Source organism: Melanerpes formicivorus, unplaced genomic scaffold, assembly GCF_026170545.1.
Source record: "Melanerpes formicivorus ecotype bairdi unplaced genomic scaffold, bMelFor1.0.p_v2 SCAF_20, whole genome shotgun sequence".
Taxonomy (NCBI): Eukaryota; Metazoa; Chordata; class Aves; order Piciformes; family Picidae; genus Melanerpes; species Melanerpes formicivorus.
The window spans coordinates 10,064,087-10,079,459 of record NW_027142372.1 but is presented as its reverse complement, the minus strand read 5'-3'; the positions used below and the strand labels follow the sequence as shown (position 1 = coordinate 10,079,459).

The 15,373-nt window shown below is 60.1% G+C and overlaps 1 protein-coding gene across 3 annotated transcripts in view; it reads right to left on the bottom strand.

Annotated features, from left to right (window-relative positions):
- PIEZO1 (piezo type mechanosensitive ion channel component 1 (Er blood group)) overlaps positions 1-15,373 on the bottom strand; it is a 32,083-nt gene that overhangs the window by 1,175 nt on the left and 15,535 nt on the right. Inside the window, exons 15-50 of one of the 3 annotated variants that reach the window (XM_068150774.1) lie at positions 15,162-15,310; positions 14,797-14,976; positions 14,627-14,715; positions 13,763-13,920; positions 13,512-13,688; positions 13,256-13,381; positions 12,977-13,177; positions 12,685-12,889; positions 12,442-12,546; positions 11,909-12,062; positions 11,074-11,317; positions 10,481-10,577; positions 10,207-10,375; positions 10,042-10,131; positions 9,814-9,899; positions 8,555-8,632; positions 7,815-7,918; positions 7,650-7,737; positions 7,279-7,359; positions 7,020-7,192; positions 5,955-6,076; positions 5,706-5,870; positions 5,372-5,630; positions 5,111-5,299; positions 4,572-4,851; positions 4,338-4,467; positions 4,109-4,256; positions 3,815-4,029; positions 3,533-3,691; positions 3,304-3,451; positions 3,004-3,192; positions 2,823-2,915; positions 2,524-2,696; positions 2,290-2,412; positions 2,116-2,195; positions 1,802-2,003 (exon numbers count right to left, since the gene is read on the bottom strand). In XM_068150774.1, the coding sequence (XP_068006875.1) occupies positions 1,802-2,003; positions 2,116-2,195; positions 2,290-2,412; positions 2,524-2,696; positions 2,823-2,915; positions 3,004-3,192; positions 3,304-3,451; positions 3,533-3,691; positions 3,815-4,029; positions 4,109-4,256; positions 4,338-4,467; positions 4,572-4,851; positions 5,111-5,299; positions 5,372-5,630; positions 5,706-5,870; positions 5,955-6,076; positions 7,020-7,192; positions 7,279-7,359; positions 7,650-7,737; positions 7,815-7,918; positions 8,555-8,632; positions 9,814-9,899; positions 10,042-10,131; positions 10,207-10,375; positions 10,481-10,577; positions 11,074-11,317; positions 11,909-12,062; positions 12,442-12,546; positions 12,685-12,889; positions 12,977-13,177; positions 13,256-13,381; positions 13,512-13,688; positions 13,763-13,920; positions 14,627-14,715; positions 14,797-14,976; positions 15,162-15,310 (5,429 nt within the window). The remainder of the gene's footprint in view (positions 1-1,801; positions 2,004-2,115; positions 2,196-2,289; positions 2,413-2,523; positions 2,697-2,822; positions 2,916-3,003; positions 3,193-3,303; positions 3,452-3,532; positions 3,692-3,814; positions 4,030-4,108; positions 4,257-4,337; positions 4,468-4,571; positions 4,852-5,110; positions 5,300-5,371; positions 5,631-5,705; positions 5,871-5,954; positions 6,077-7,019; positions 7,193-7,278; positions 7,360-7,649; positions 7,738-7,814; positions 7,919-8,554; positions 8,633-9,813; positions 9,900-10,041; positions 10,132-10,206; positions 10,376-10,480; positions 10,578-11,073; positions 11,318-11,908; positions 12,063-12,441; positions 12,547-12,684; positions 12,890-12,976; positions 13,178-13,255; positions 13,382-13,511; positions 13,689-13,762; positions 13,921-14,626; positions 14,716-14,796; positions 14,977-15,161; positions 15,311-15,373) is intronic. The other 2 variants (XM_068150775.1, XM_068150776.1) reach the window with 2 other exon arrangements.

The window sequence follows — 15,373 nt, the reverse complement described above, 5'->3', positions numbered from 1 at the left end:
GGCCCTGTCCCTGGAGGTGTTTAAGCCCAGGCTGGATGAGGCTCTGTCCAGCCTGATCTAGTGTGGGGTGTCCCTGCCCATGGCAGGGGGGTTGGAACTAGATGATCCTTGTGGTCCCTTCCAACCCTGAATGAAACTATGAAACTATGAAACTATGAAACATCATCACCACCACCATCATCACCACCACCATCCCCACAGCCATCACTCCATCATCACCACCGCCATCCCCACGGCCATCACCAACATCACCACCACCGCCATCCCCACGGCCATCACCAACATCATCACCACCACCATCATCACCACCGCCATCCCCACAGCCATCACTCCATCACCACCACCGCCATCCCCACGGCCATCACCAACATCATCACCACCGCCATCCCCACAGCCATCACCACCATCACCACCACCGCCATCCCCACAGCCATCACCAACATCATCACCACTGCCATCCCCGCAGCCATCACCAACATCACCACCACCGCCATCCCCACAGCCATCCCCAACATCATCACCACCGCCATCCCCACGGCCATCACCAACATCATCACCACCGCCATCCCCACAGCCATCACCATCATCATCACCACCACCATCCCCACAGCCATCACTCCATCATCACCATCATCACCACCACCATCCCCACAGCCATCACTCCATCACCACCACCACCATCCCCACAGCCATCACTCCATCACCACCACCACCATCCCCACAGCCATCACCAACATCACCATCACCATCCCCACAGCCATCACTCCATCATCACCATCATCACCACCACCATCCCCACAGCCATCACTCCATCACCACCACCACCATCCCCACAGCCATCACTCCATCACCACCACCACCATCCCCACAGCCATCACCAACATCACCATCACCATCCCCACAGCCATCACTCCATCATCACCATCATCACCACCACCATCCCCACAGCCATCACTCCATCATCACCACCGCCATCCCCACAGCCATCACTCCATCACCACCACCGCCATCCCCACGGCCATCACCAACATCATCACCACCGCCATCCCCACAGCCATCACCACCATCACCACCACCGCCATCCCCACAGCCATCACCAACATCATCACCACTGCCATCCCCGCAGCCATCACCAACATCACCACCACCGCCATCCCCACAGCCATCCCCAACATCATCACCACCGCCATCCCCACGGCCATCACCAACATCATCACCACCGCCATCCCCACAGCCATCACCATCATCATCACCACCACCATCCCCACAGCCATCACTCCATCATCACCATCATCACCACCACCATCCCCACAGCCATCACTCCATCACCACCACCACCATCCCCACAGCCATCACTCCATCACCACCACCACCATCCCCACAGCCATCACCAACATCACCATCACCATCCCCACAGCCATCACTCCATCATCACCATCATCACCACCACCATCCCCACAGCCATCACTCCATCATCACCACCACCATCCCCACAGCCATCACCAACATCACCACCACCATCATCACCACCACCATCCCCAACATCACCATCATCACCACCACCATCACCATAGCCATCACCTTCATCATCACCACCATCACCATCCCCACAGCCATCACCAACATCACCATCACCACCATAGCCATCACCTTCATCATCACCACCATCACCATCCCCACAGCCATCACCATCATCACCACCATCACCATAGCCATCACCTTCATCATCACCACCTCCACCCTCCCCATAGCCATCACCAGCATTACCATCACCACAACCCTGTGGACGCTCTCCACATACCCATAGCCAGCCAAGAAGCCCAGGCTGGGGGGGCTGACTTTATCGTTGAAGATGACCATGGGCAGGATGTTGTCATCCCGGGGAGGGTCTTCTTTCAGTTTCACCACCCACCACTCCAAGAATCTGTCCCCTCCTCCCCGGCCGGTGCCGGCACGCTCCCGCTTCAGCTGCACCTCCACATCCAGGTAACTGTCCTCCCCATCTGCCAGGGTGAAGTTGGCACCCTCAGGGCACAGAACAGCTGCTGCTGCTGTGCCCCCAACACTGATTTGTTGGGGTTTTTTTTGGGGGGGTGGGGACACGGTGGGACTCACCTGGCAGCAGCTGCTTGACAGGGTTGGCTTCTGGGCCATTGGGTGCCCGGATGTATCTGGGGAAGAGCTTGGGCACTCGCCTGTAGAAGAGTGGGGTGAGTTGGGAGGTGGTTGAAGCATGAAGCAGTGGGGGAGGGGGGGGTTGCTCCTTGTCCCCTTCCTGAGGGCACTCACACAGGGGTGTTGCGGGTGCCCTGCAGCAGCTGGGCCAGCTCCATGCGTTGAGGTGTCCCAGGCTGCAGGTCGGTGGTGTGCTTGTCGAAGGTGTGCTCCACCGTGCCCCCCTTGCCCAGGTCCCTGCGGGCACAAGAGGCTGAGCAAGGGGGGGCGTGTGCTGGGCACAGGGAAGAGCGGGGGAAACGATGCAGGCAGAGCTGTCCCCTCCCGCCCCCACCGTGCCAGGGGTACCTCTGGAAGGTCCAGGTGAGGCGCAGGGTGATGTCCGAGGAGCCGTTCTGCAGCTCCCTGCGCATCTGCTCGCGGCTGGGGGGGCTGATGCTCCACAGCGAGCCCGAGCTGCCCTCGATGCGAGCCGTCACGATGTCCTCGTAGCCATACAGCGTGATGAACTGCATGGCAACCTGCCACCAGTAGGGGGCGCACGGCTCAGCTCAGCCCCCGCCCTACCACAAGCCCGTCCCAGGGCACCCCCAGCACCCAGCAGGGTGCAGCAGGGGTGGGTTGGAGGGTGGAGGGTGGTGATTTACCGGCTGCCTCTCAAACTTTTTGGTGAGGTCTTCATAGTCTCGGGGGGTGAAGGGCTGGATGGATTGCTGCTGGGCGCTCATGGTGAAGAGTGGCTGGGGAGGGGGACATGGTGCCATCAGCAGGGCAGGGGACGTTGGTACCCAGGCTGGACACCCCAGCACCCACCTCCAGCATCCTTACCTCGTACCCCCCCAGCTTGAGGGTGACGGTGACATCGATGGGGTGGTTCACCACACCCACCACGGAGCGCACCAGGGACATGAAAAGCAGCGGGAACCAGATGATGGCCACGAGGAAGAGGATGATGAGGCCACCCATGCCATACTTCACAATCTTCTTCTTCTTCTGCCCCTTGGGCTGGGGGTATTTCTGAGAGGGGGGAGACAGCACATGGTGCCAGGAGGGCTCAGGAGGACCCCAAAAAGCCAAGGGTCTTCCTGGGGCTTCCCAGCAGGCCTTCCCAGCAGGCTGGGGCTGTACCTTCTCTGTTTCACGGCTGCACTTGATGATGAAGATGTTGGCGTAGATGTCCTCCACACACATCCAGTTGGAGAGGGACAGCGTGGTGTCCGTCCAGACCCAATCCATGACGGCCCGCAGCTCCACCAGGAAGGGCACAAGGCGAAACCTGGCAGGGAAACACAGGGAGAGGGGACTGGTACAGCACCCTCTGGGCACCCAGAGGTCCACATGGCCCCCTGTGACCTACCCTTGGAAGAGGAAGAGGTTGAGGTGGTTGTATTTCTTGGTGAGGAAGTTGCCCAGAATGCAGGTGGGGTAGCCGCAGCGGATCTGGTATGCTGACAGCGCAAAGTAGATGCACTTCACAAAGTACCACAGCTGGGCCACCATGTTGAGGTTGAACAACCTGTGGAAGGAAGCTGTCACCCCTCTGGCCACCTCCTCAGCCAGGCTGGGCTACCACGTGGGCTTGGGGACACCCTGAGACCACACCGTGTCTTCAGAGACATCCCCAGGGGATGCTCTGTACCGTTCAGTGACGGCTGGCAGGATGAAGAACATCCAGAGGTGGATGCTGAAGACCAGGATGACCTGGAAGATGAGCTTGCCCAGCACAGTCTTGCGGAGGTAGAGGGCACGGTCAATGACCATGGTGGTGAACTGGATGAGGAGCATGACCAGGAAGGCCTCTGGCACTTGGTCATCCGACAGTGAGGAGGTGATGTCTGCGGCCGCCGAGTGTTTCTGGAGATGGAGGAGAGGTCAGGATACGGCCCGTGGTGGCAGCCAGCTGGTTAGTGCCCCATGGGACCCCCCTGCTCACCCCAAAGGCCCAGAAGCCAAAGATGATGATGATGAAGTCAACCACATCAGCCAGGAACATAAAGGCATAGACGTCGGTGGCCGCCCGGTGCTGGGTGTGCAGGATGTCCCGGAAGAAGCCACGCACTGGCTGGTACATGTTCTGTGCCCTGAAGGGGTCAGAGGGAATGGGTGACCACAGACTGCACCCTACATCCCCCACGCCCCACCCAGCACCACGGGGCACTCACATGGTGAGGAAGAAGAGCTTGACCCGCAGCCCAAATGCCTTCATCTTCCTCTGAGCATGGTTTTCTTTGGCCTCTTCCTCCTCCTTCTCTTCCTCCTTTTTCTCACCCTCTTCCTCCTTTACCTCATCCTCTGTGGGTGAGGCACAACATGGGATACTGTATGCTGCCTGGCCCCAGGACCTCTCCACTCCGTGGGACCTCACCGGGACACGAGGGTCAGGAACTGGTGCTCACCTTCCTCCAGAGCCACCTCCGGCTGCTTCCTCCCTCGCCTCCTCTTCCTCCTGAAGCGCAGCTGCGTGTTCCCAGGTCCCTCTTCCTGCCCCATGGTATTACCCTGTGGGTCCGGCCCCACAGCTGCGCCTGGTGCCCCTGGCTCTGCCACCACCTCTGTCACTTCCTCACCCACTGCAAGCGGTGGGGATGCTGCTTCCTCCTGCCTTTCCTCCTCTTCCTCATCCTCTGTCTTCTTCTTGGGGAAGGGATCCTCCTCATGGTCCCATAGCCCATAGGACTGGGGAGGGCCACGGTCAGTGGGATGAAGTTCCTGATTCCCCCCCTGCCCCACACATCTCACCCCATCCCACAGCATCAAGTCCTGGTGCACCCCAAGGACCCAATCAGCAATGGGTACCTTGAGTGGAAACCACAACAGAGCCAGCAGGCGCCCACTGGGTGCTGTGCAGAGCCACCACCACCCCGGGAGCACTCCCAGCTCCTGGGGACACCCACCCAAGCGACGCCCACGGCAGTGCCCACGCCCTTGGGCTCACCAGCAGCTGGGAGCGATGGAAGAAGAGCGCCAGGAGCTGGATGAGGTCATACTTGACGTAGCAGTCAGTCTTCTCCAAGCCCAGGATGCGTGGTGGGAAGAAGGGCTTGCCCTCATTGCGCACCAGCATGGCGTAGCCGTTCCAGGGGAAGAACCCGAACTGGAAGAGGTACTTCACCACCACCGTCACCTGTGGCAGCCGCTGGGGTCAGCGGGGGGCGGCTGGCTGGCACCGGCCCCTCCCCGGCCACCCTCTGCTCACCTCAGTGAAGACGATGGCAGTCATCCAGAAGCGCTTGCTGGGCCGGGGGATGGAAAGCATGGCCCAGAGGAAGACGAGGATGGGCAGGAAGAGGGAGATGACGGAGGCGGTCACCATGTTGTTGAGGATGATGATGAAGTAGCAGAGCAGCTCCGAGTGGGCGGCCACGCAGCGGTACCCGGCCAGCAGCAGCTTCAGGAACCGATTGCGGGACTGATAGAACTTCTCTGACTCTTCCAGCTCAGGGAAGTGGAGTGTTCTGCAGGGTGCAGGGGGGTCAGCCAGCCCCACCACCCCAAAACCCCCGCCCCCACCCTCCCCACCTCCCCCTTACCTGCTCAGGAGGAGCTCGCTGGCTGTCCGGCTCCGGTTCTGGGGCAGAGCCAGGAGCTCCTGAGACCCAGCCACATTCTCTAGGGACCTCCCGGTTGTCGCCTGCTCCTGGCTGTCAGCGGGCAGCGGACGTCCACCAGAGGTGAGCACAGCTACTTGGTGCCCGCTGGGAATGGCATGGGGACGGGGATGAGCCCTGTGCCCAGCAGGCCCTTCCCACTGCCCCCTCGGGGGGTTTCTATGCACCTGCCTGGAAGCGATGTTAGGTTGGGAGCTTGCACCCCCTGCCCCCTGTGAAGGCGGCTGCTCAGGGAGCTCTTCAGGTGATGGCAGGTAGAGCTCATCCAGGACCCCACGGTGCATTTCCTCTCCCTGAAGCAGGCAGAGATTGGAGAATCACAGAGTGGGTGGGTTGGAAGGGACCTTTCAAGGTCATCCAGTCCAGCCCCCTGCAGTCAGCAGGGACATCTGCAACTAAAGCAGGTTGCTCAGAGCCCCACACGACCTGACCTGCAGTGGTTCCAGGGATGGGGCAACTCCCACCTCTCTGGCCAACCTGGGCCAGGGTCTCATCACCCTCAGGGCAAACATTTATTCCTTCTATCCAGTCTAAGTCTCCCTCTTTTCATTCAAACCATCACCTCTTGTCCTGTCACAACAGGCCCAGCTCAAAAGTCTGTCCCCAGGTTTCCAATTGGCCTCTTGAAGCACTGCAAGACCACCAGAAGGGCTCCTAGGAGCCTTCACTTCTCCAGGCTGAACAATCCCAACTCTCTCAGCCTGCCCTCACAGCAGAAGGCTTCCACACCTCCCATCATTGCTGTGGCCTCCTCTGGCCCTGCTCCAATACATCCATGTGCCTCCTGTGCTGAGGACTCCAGAGCTGGACCCAGCACTGCAGGTGGGGTCTCAGCAAAGTGGAGCAGAGGAGCAGAATCCCCTCCCTCCCCCTGCTGCCCACACTGCTGGGGATCAGTCCAGGACACGGTCAGTTCTGAGTTGTGAGCACTCATTTCCAGCTCATGCCCAGCTTTTCACCCACCAGCACCCCCAAGTTTTCTAAACAGGGCTGTTCCCCAGCCTGGACTGATACTGGGATGGCCCTGACCCAGCTGCAAGACCTTGCACTTGGCCTCATGGAACCTCATGTTGTTCACATGGTCCCACTTCTCCAGCCTGCCTAGGTCCCTCTGGACAAACCCCATTCCTCAGGTGTGCCAACTGCACTGGGTGTCAGCTGCCAGCTTGCTGCCTACGTCCCTGCTACACGTCACAGGGGTGGGCGGCAGCCCCCCGGCGCGTGTCCCCGGCTCACCGTGGCCAGGCGGCGGCTGAGGACGTATCTCTCGAGGCGCAGGACGGAGGACATGTGGCCGTGCTCCTGGGTGCAGGCGTCCAGCCACTGGGTCAGCCCATCCACCACGGCCTGGCACAGCACCCACCCGAAGCGCAGCACGCTCAGCACCCGCTGCACCACGTTGCTGTGCGCTGCCAGGGCGAGGAGAGACAGGGAGGCTCACTCTCTGCCCACTCAGACTCCCCCGCCCAGCACCCCGAGTCTGCCCCTGACCTACCAGAGCCTTCCTCCTCCTCTTCCTCCTGGCCTTCAGCTTCCTCAGGTGTCTCTAACTCCTCCTCCCTTGCTCCACTGTCCCCTGCGAGGGTCAGACCCCGAGGGAGGGGTAACACCAACTCAGTGGGGTCATTTGGGCCCTCACTGGGGGTCTCCTGCTCATGGCCCCATCTCTCATATCCCTCCATCCAGCTTAATAACCAGCACGGACACAAAGGAAGGCCTGCACAACCCCACTGTAGCTGCCAGAGAGTCCACAAGCACAGCAGGAACCCCCCACTGAGGTGATGCCAGGGCAAACAGTGGACACAAGGCTGGGCTGTGTCCCCTCCTGCCCATGCCCAGCCCCAGTCTGGGGGCAGCCAGACCCACCTGCAGCCTCCTCAGAACCGGGTGCCTCCGGCTGCTCTTGCTGCTGCAGTGCTGTCCTGGTGTTGGTCACCCAGGCCTGGTAGACGAGCTGGTGGGAACAAGAAGGGCTGTCAGCACCCCATGGGCACCACGAGACACAACCCCCAGAGCCTCCAGCCATCCCACCTGGAAGGCACTCTGCCTGCCTGGCCGTGGCTCCTCTGGCACTGCTGTCTCCTCCTCCTCCTCGCTGTCTGACTCGAAGAGGAAGTATTCCCCAGAGTGAAGCACTGTTGGGTGGCACAAGATGTCAGGGCATGGCCAGTGCCATGGCACAAGGTGTCACAGCACACCTGGTGCCCAGTGGCATGGCATAGGGTATGATATATCTGGTGCCACAGCTTGGTGTGTCATGGCACGGTTGGTACCGTGACTCCCTCTGTCATGGCACAGCCAGTGGCATGGCACAGTGCCACAGGACATCTGGAGCCTGGTGACATGGTACACAGTGTAATGATACAGCCAGTGCCCAGCAGCATGGGGTAGTATGGCATGGCCACTGCCACCCCAAGGCTCTCTGCCTGACACAGCAGTGCCAACACGGTGCCAAGCACACCCATTGGGTTCCCCACAAAGATGACAGAGACCCAACCCTGACATGCCCACAGAGAGCTCCCTCCAGCACTGGAGCCTGGAGCTGATCTCTGCCAGTAACCCCAAAGGCAGCCCAGCACCTCCCAGCCCAACACGCTGTTAGTGCTGGGAAGCGGAGCAGCCCTGGTTAGTGCCCTGCAGCTGAGCACAGGGTAGGGGGACATGCAGGCTGTCACCTTGCCAAAGCACCACCACCACTGCTCCCCGCGGGTGTTAGCGGTCCCCTGCGGAGGGACCTTGCCGAGGGGCCGTGCCCTGTGCCAGGGCTGTACCTGCGGCGTGGTCTAACCATGGCTGCCACCACCGCGTCCTCTGCTGGGAGGGGTCCACAGGGCTGCTGGGGGCATCTGCTGGGGAATGGCAGATGGGGGCTGAGAACAGACACGTTCAGTGCATCCCCCCAAGGCACCTGGGGGTGGGGAGGGGATCACCACAATCCCTGAATCCCAGCTTGGTAGGGGTCAGAAGGGACCTCTGGACGTCTTCTAGTCCAACCCCCCTGCTAAAGCAGGGTCACCCACAGCAGCTTGCCCAGCATCACAATGTGCAGGTGGGTTTAGAATCTCTCCACAGAAGGAGACACCAGCACCCTCATACCAAAGAAGTTTCTCCTCATCTTCATATGGAGCTTCCTGAGTTCCAATTTGTGCCCTGTCCCTTGTCCTGTCACAGAGCACCACTGAGAAGAGTCTGGCCCTATCCTCTAGCCCCTCACCCTCTTGCAGAGCAGAGCCCCTCTCAGGCTGCTCTTCTCCCAGCTAAGCAGCCTCAGGTCTCTCAGCCTTTCCTCCTCACAGAGATGTTCCAGTCCTCTCAGCTTCTTTGTAGCCTCCACTGGACTCTCTCCAGTAGTTCTCTGTCTCTCTTGAACTGGGGGGCCCAGAAGTCAACCCACTACTCCAGGTGTGGCCTCATTAGGGCACAGTAGATGGGGAGCATAACCTTCCTCAACCTGCTGTCCACACTCTTCTTCATGCACCCCAAGAGACCGTTTGCCTTCTTGGTCACGAGAGCACATTGCTGGTTCTTGGGCAACTTGTTGTCCACCAGCTTACCCAGGTCCTTCTCCACAGAGCTGCTTCCCAGCAGGTCAGCCCCTCACCTGTACTTGTGCAGGGAGTTATTCTTCCCCAGGTGCAGGACACTTGCCCTGGTTGAACCTCATGAGGCTCCCCTCTATCCAACTCCAGCCTGGCCAGCTCTTGCTGAATGGCTGCAACCACTCCTCTCAGTTTGGTACCATCAGCAAACTGCCTGAGGGTCCATTCTGCCCCTTCACTCAGGTCATTGACGGAGATGTTGACCAAGACTGGAGCCAGTCCTGACCCCTGGGGAACACCACGAGCTACAGGGGTCCAGCTGGACTTTGCCCAGCTGATCCAATACTCTGAGGTCTGTCCTTCACCAGGTTCTCAACCCATGGAGAAATCATCCATGTGGCTCCACCAGGATGGGCATCAGCAATAGGCTGTGGTCACCTTACTGTACCCAGAAAGGGACTGGGGGACATGGGGGACCTCTCAGCTCTCACCTGCCCTGGCATCCTGTGTCTCGCTGATGCCACTGCGCAGTAGCCCCTGGTGGTACTTCTCCTGCTTGGCTCGGATCCGCTCCATCCTGCCAGGCAGAGGCTGCTGCAGGGCCTGCTCCTCCAAACTCCACCCCAGGGGCACCCCCATCCACCCCACCCACCCAAGGGGTGCCCCAATGTGCTGGTGGCTGCAAGAGGAGGTCCCAGTGCCCCCCAAAACCCACTCACTGCCGCTTCAGCTGGGCCAGTGACTTCTTCTCCGCTTGCCGGTGGTAGCGCATCCTCTTCAGGGTGCTGGCCTTGAATAATGCAACGCCCCTGGGGACAGAAGGAGAGTGAGGGGGGCACCTGCACCCCAACACCTATGGGGACCCTTTGGGACTCCAGTCCCACCTGGAAGCCTGTAGAGCAGAGGCCTGGAAGTCCAGCATGACATGCAAGAAGTAGTAGCTGAGGAAGATGCGACGCTGGAGCAGGAGGAAGAAGAAGCAGATGCTGTCCCAGATGATGCCCGCCTCCTCCACGGGCAGCAAGCAGTCCTGGTCCTTGCCCATCTCCATGGCTGGCAGGCAGAGGTGCAGGCAGGTCAGGCAGCAGCCCAAACTGCCTGCAATCCCACCAGCTCAGGTAGGGCAACCCCCAGAGCCTCCCAGTGCCAGCAACTCACGGTCATAGTAGCCCTTGACGGTGCAGACCAGGCTGAAGAGCTGAATCACCCAGCAGAAGTTGCTCTGCATCTGCTGCACGAAGACGCAGGAGAGGAGCTGTGGGGACAGAGTTCAGCATCATGGAATAGTTTTGGTTGGAAGCAACCTTTGAGACCATGGAGTCCAATCATTAACCCAGCACTGCCTAGTCACTACTAAATCACATCCCTCAGCATCACAGCTCCACAGCTTTGAAACTCTTCCAGGGATGGGGACTCCACCACTGCCCCAGGCAGCCTGGGCCAGGCCTTGAACAACCCCCAGGGGGAAGAAATAATTTCTCACCTCCAGCCTAAACCTCCCCTGGCCCAACTTGAGGCCATTTCATCTTGTCTTATGGTTTCTTCCTTGGGGGAAGTTATAGAGAGACAGGAGGTCTCCCCTCAGCCTCCTTTTGTCCAATTCCCTCACAAGACCTGTTCTCCAGACCCCCCCGGGGTTTGCCCAGGGACAGTCCTGCTACCCATCCCCTCCCCAGGGGATGGCCAAGGGCTGGGTGTCCCTGCCCAGCAGCCGGGGGAGCACCGCACAGGCGGGGCGCAGCAGCCCTCACCGACAGCATGTTCTTGGAGATGATGACGGTGATGTTGTAGAGGATGAGGCAGTCCCAGAGCACGAGGCGAGCCCGCGCCGGCTTGCGCAGCATGGCAGTGCCGAACAGCAGCAGGTAGAAGCAGGCCAGCAGGTAGCCCAGGCCGAAGAGGCTGATGCGGGTGGCCCCCGTGATGAAGACCACCACCAGCACAAACCAGAAGAGGTAGCGGAACACCACTACCTTTGCCATGTCCAGGTATGACCTGCAGGACAGGGTGCTCACAGTAAGCTCCTTGTCCCCTCCCAGCACCCGCACGTGGCACCGGCTGGCTTTGCAGCGCTGCAAGGTGCTACCCCCAACCAAACCAGCATGGTCCCACTCCCTGCATCAGCTCTACAATGGAAGACAAAGTGCTTTGTCCCAGTCTGTGGGGTCCTGGCACCCATGGGGGTACTGCACCACTGCCAAGGAACTCATCCCCATCCTAGGGTATCCCAGCCCAGCAGGTCCCACTGCCTTGGGTGCCCAGCTTGTCTATACCTCTAAGGCATCCCATCTCATCCTAGGAAGTCCCAGCCCAACAGTCTCACTGCCTTAGGTGTACCTCTTGTCTATTTCAAGGGGAGACCCTCCCATCCTAACAGGTCCCACTACCTTGTGTTCCATCTTGTCCATACTTCAAGGGGGTCCCATCCCATCCCAGCAGGTCTCACTGTCTGGGGGATCCCATCCTGCCCACACCCCAGGCTGTCCCACCCCAGGTGTGAGATTCTCACCCCCATGTCCCATCATGCCCCATCCCATCCCATGCCCACGCCCATGCCGCAGTGCCATTGTGGTGTTAGGCACCCACCTGCAGTGGATGAAGTTGGGGATGGGGTTGTGGGGGTTCTGTGCCAGGTCAAGTCTGTCGCTGTTGTCCCCAGCGGCCCGCAGCCACTCCTCGGTGCGCTCGGCCTCGAACACTCGCCACTGCTGCGCCACGCACAGCAGCAGCACAAAGTCATCTGTGGGCACAGAAGGTGGCACAGGGGGTGGGCAGGGCTCAGACAGGCCACTCCCACCACAAACGGGTGTGGCATTCACAAGCTCCCTTCCCATGAGCACCCCATGAGCAGGGTGATGCCAGGGGATGGGGCACTCCGTGGGCAGGGTGATGCCAAGAGCTGTGGTACCCCATGGGAAGGGCAACGCCAAGGGCTAGGGCACCTTACAGCCAGGGTAATACCAGGGGGTGGGGGGCTCCATGAGCTGGCTGAAGATTGGGGCACCCCACGGGCTGGGCAATACTGAGGGCTGAGGCACCCAGTGGACAGGGGATGCTCCATGTCCCTGGCATTGCCATGAGCAGGGTGGTGGCAGGGTCTGGGGTGGGAGGTTACTCACTGATGAGGTTGGAGGATTTGGGTGCCATGAAGAAGTCAGGCAGGTAGAGCCACTTGATGAGGGCCGAGTTGATGGGGAGGGCTTTGCTCCAGCGCCATGGATAGTCTGGAGGGGGGCAGTGGGCACGCTGAGCCCCTTTCCCAAGGCGGGCAGCGTGCCCACGCACAGCCCTCTAGCTCCATGACCCGTCCAAAGGGTGGGTACTCCCCAAAAGGCCGGGTTCCTCCAACCCTTGCCCCTTACCCAAGCAGAGGGCGGGTGGCATGCCCACGCAGAGCAGGTACTGGTAGAGGAGGAAGACGACGAGGAAGAGGCAGTACTTGGGCCAGAGGCGGGCGATGGCCGCCCGCCGGCGCCGCGTCAGGATGACCACCAGCCAGCAGCCATGGAGGATCACCAGGAAGTTCATCCGCTGCCCGATCACGTTCACCGTCAGCAGGAAGCAGATCTGAGGGGAGGAGATGCAAAGGCTCAGCCCTAGGGGTGCTGCCAGTGATGGTGAGAGCCTTGGCCCCTGTCAGCACCTGCTCCCCACCTCCAAGCCAAACTTGTAGTAGAAGTAGTTGAGGAAGTATTTGGCACAGCTAATGATGCCCTGGTCGAGGTGCTCGCGGGAGATGTCTTCAAAGACGGTCTCGGTGACGGGGGCCACCAGCTGGTGCTGCTTGCGGTAGTACTCCTGGCGCCGGTACACCATCGCCTCGAACACCAGCAGCAGCAGCACCTGGAGGTGGTTCTGTGGGGCACAAGAGGATGCTCAGCCCCCGAGCTTCCTCCCACGCTGTCTCCATGGACTGGCTGTCCCTGTGCCTACCTGGATGTAGCCCAAGTTGGGGTAGCCCTTGCGGACACCGAACCAGTTGGCAGGGTCCACGGGGCCACGGTACAGCGTGGAGTTGACCAGCTCCTGAGGGCTCAGGTTGGTGCCGTTGAGCTGAGGCTGCAACGAGAAGCACCACCGGGCATCAGCACCCCTCAGCCTCTTCCACCAGACCCACCTCCAGCAAGAGAACCCCCATTGTGCTACTGCAAGCGCCCCAAGAGCCAGGCATGCCCTCAGCATGGGGCACCTGGGTGCAGTTGCTGGAGTACACGCTAGGGTTGACGATCTTGAGCTGGTAGAGCATCTTGCAGACGATGATGATGCAGGTCCAGACGGTGGAGAGGCAGGAGGCCATGTGCCGGAAGCGGCAGTAGGGCATGGCAAAGGTCCACAGCAGCACCAGCAAGAAGTTCATCACTGATACCTGATGATGCACCAGACACATCAGCACCCTGGGCTGCCCAGCAGAGCCCAACCCCAGCACCCCACGGCTGGTACCTCCTCCAAGGCCACCCAAACAGTGTAGAGAGCCACCAGCTTGAGGATGTGGAGCTCCAGCACCCGTCCCACAAAGACCTGGGTGCGGGTCAGCATGTCTGAGAAGGTCCAGCCCAGCACGATCAGGCGCTCCAGCACCAGACCCCATTTGGTGGGCACTGCAGGGACAGAGGGACACAGACTATGGTAGACACCCCTGCAGACACCCTGGCTCAGGGGACATCCCAACACATCCTCCCATGCTTGGAGGATACTCCCAAGTCATTCCCACAACCTCCCACACTTGGAGGACACCCTAATCCATCTCCACAGTCTCTTAGCACCTCTCTGGCTTGGCAGACATCCTAATCCATCCCCTCCCTGCTCCATCCTGGCTTGAAGGGCATCCCAAATTCATAACCCTGCCCTCCCACCCCATTTTTTGCTCACAGGACACACCAATCCATCCTTGTAGCCTCCCAGCCCTTTCCTGGCTCAGAAGTTACTTCAGTCCATCCTCCTATCTTCCTACACTTGGAGGTCACCTCAAATCCATTGCTGTACCCTCCCACACTTGGAGGTCACCTCAAATCCATTTCCCAACCCTCCCAGCCTCTTCCTGTCTTGGAGAGCAACCCAATCCACTGCTGCATGCTCCCACACTTGGGAGGTCACCTCAAATCCATTTCCCAACCCTTCCAGCTTCTTCCTGTCTTGGAGAGCAACCCAAACCACTGCTGTACCTTCCCACACTTGGAGGTCTGCATATCCACCCAGCCTCTTCTTGGCTTGAAGGACATCCCAACCCATCACTGCACCCTCCCACATTCAGAGGTCACCTCAAATCCATTTCCCTGCCCTCCCAAGCCTAAGCCTGCTCAGTACCCTGGGATGTGGTGTCAGAGTCGTTCTCCCCGGCACACTCGGCAGCAGCTGCATCCCGCAGCAACCGGCTCCCATGAAGCTCCTCAGGCCTGCAGGGAAGGAGGGATCAGAGCAGGCGTGGAGGAGGTCTCAGGGTGAAGGTTGGGGTCATTGCCAGCATGGAGACCTACCTGGGAATGTGGCTGGCGGGTGGAGTGGTGGTGGGGACGTGCTCCAGGTCGGTGATGTGCATGAAGGGACGGTGGAAGTAATGGAGCTGGAGGATACAGGCCAGGAGGAAGAAGCCTGGGATGAGGGTGCTGGTGAAGAGCTCGGAGACGCTGAATTGCTCCAGACCCAGGTCACCAAGCCTGGGCAGAAAGAGGACAGTCAGCATGGGGCCACATCCATCCCACCCTGCGTGGGCACTGAACCACCACACTGCAACTCAACCTCAGTTCCCCCCCGTGCCTCGGTTTCCCCATGTACAACACATCCCTTGGCCATGCCTCGGTGCCAGCAGAGGGCTGCCAGCAGCGGGGTCAGAGACACTCACTGCTCATCGGTGAGACCTGTCATGTTCCTCCAGTACATGGGGAAGTCCTCAAACTGGAAGGTGTAGATGGCGATGAGGACCAGCATGGTGTACGCCACCACCAGCCACCAGAAGCCCTTCAGCACCTTGCGCCAGAGGCTGTAGTACACCTGTGGGGACAGGGACGTCAGTGAGGACACGCTGGGGAATCACTGAATAGTGTAGGTTGGAAG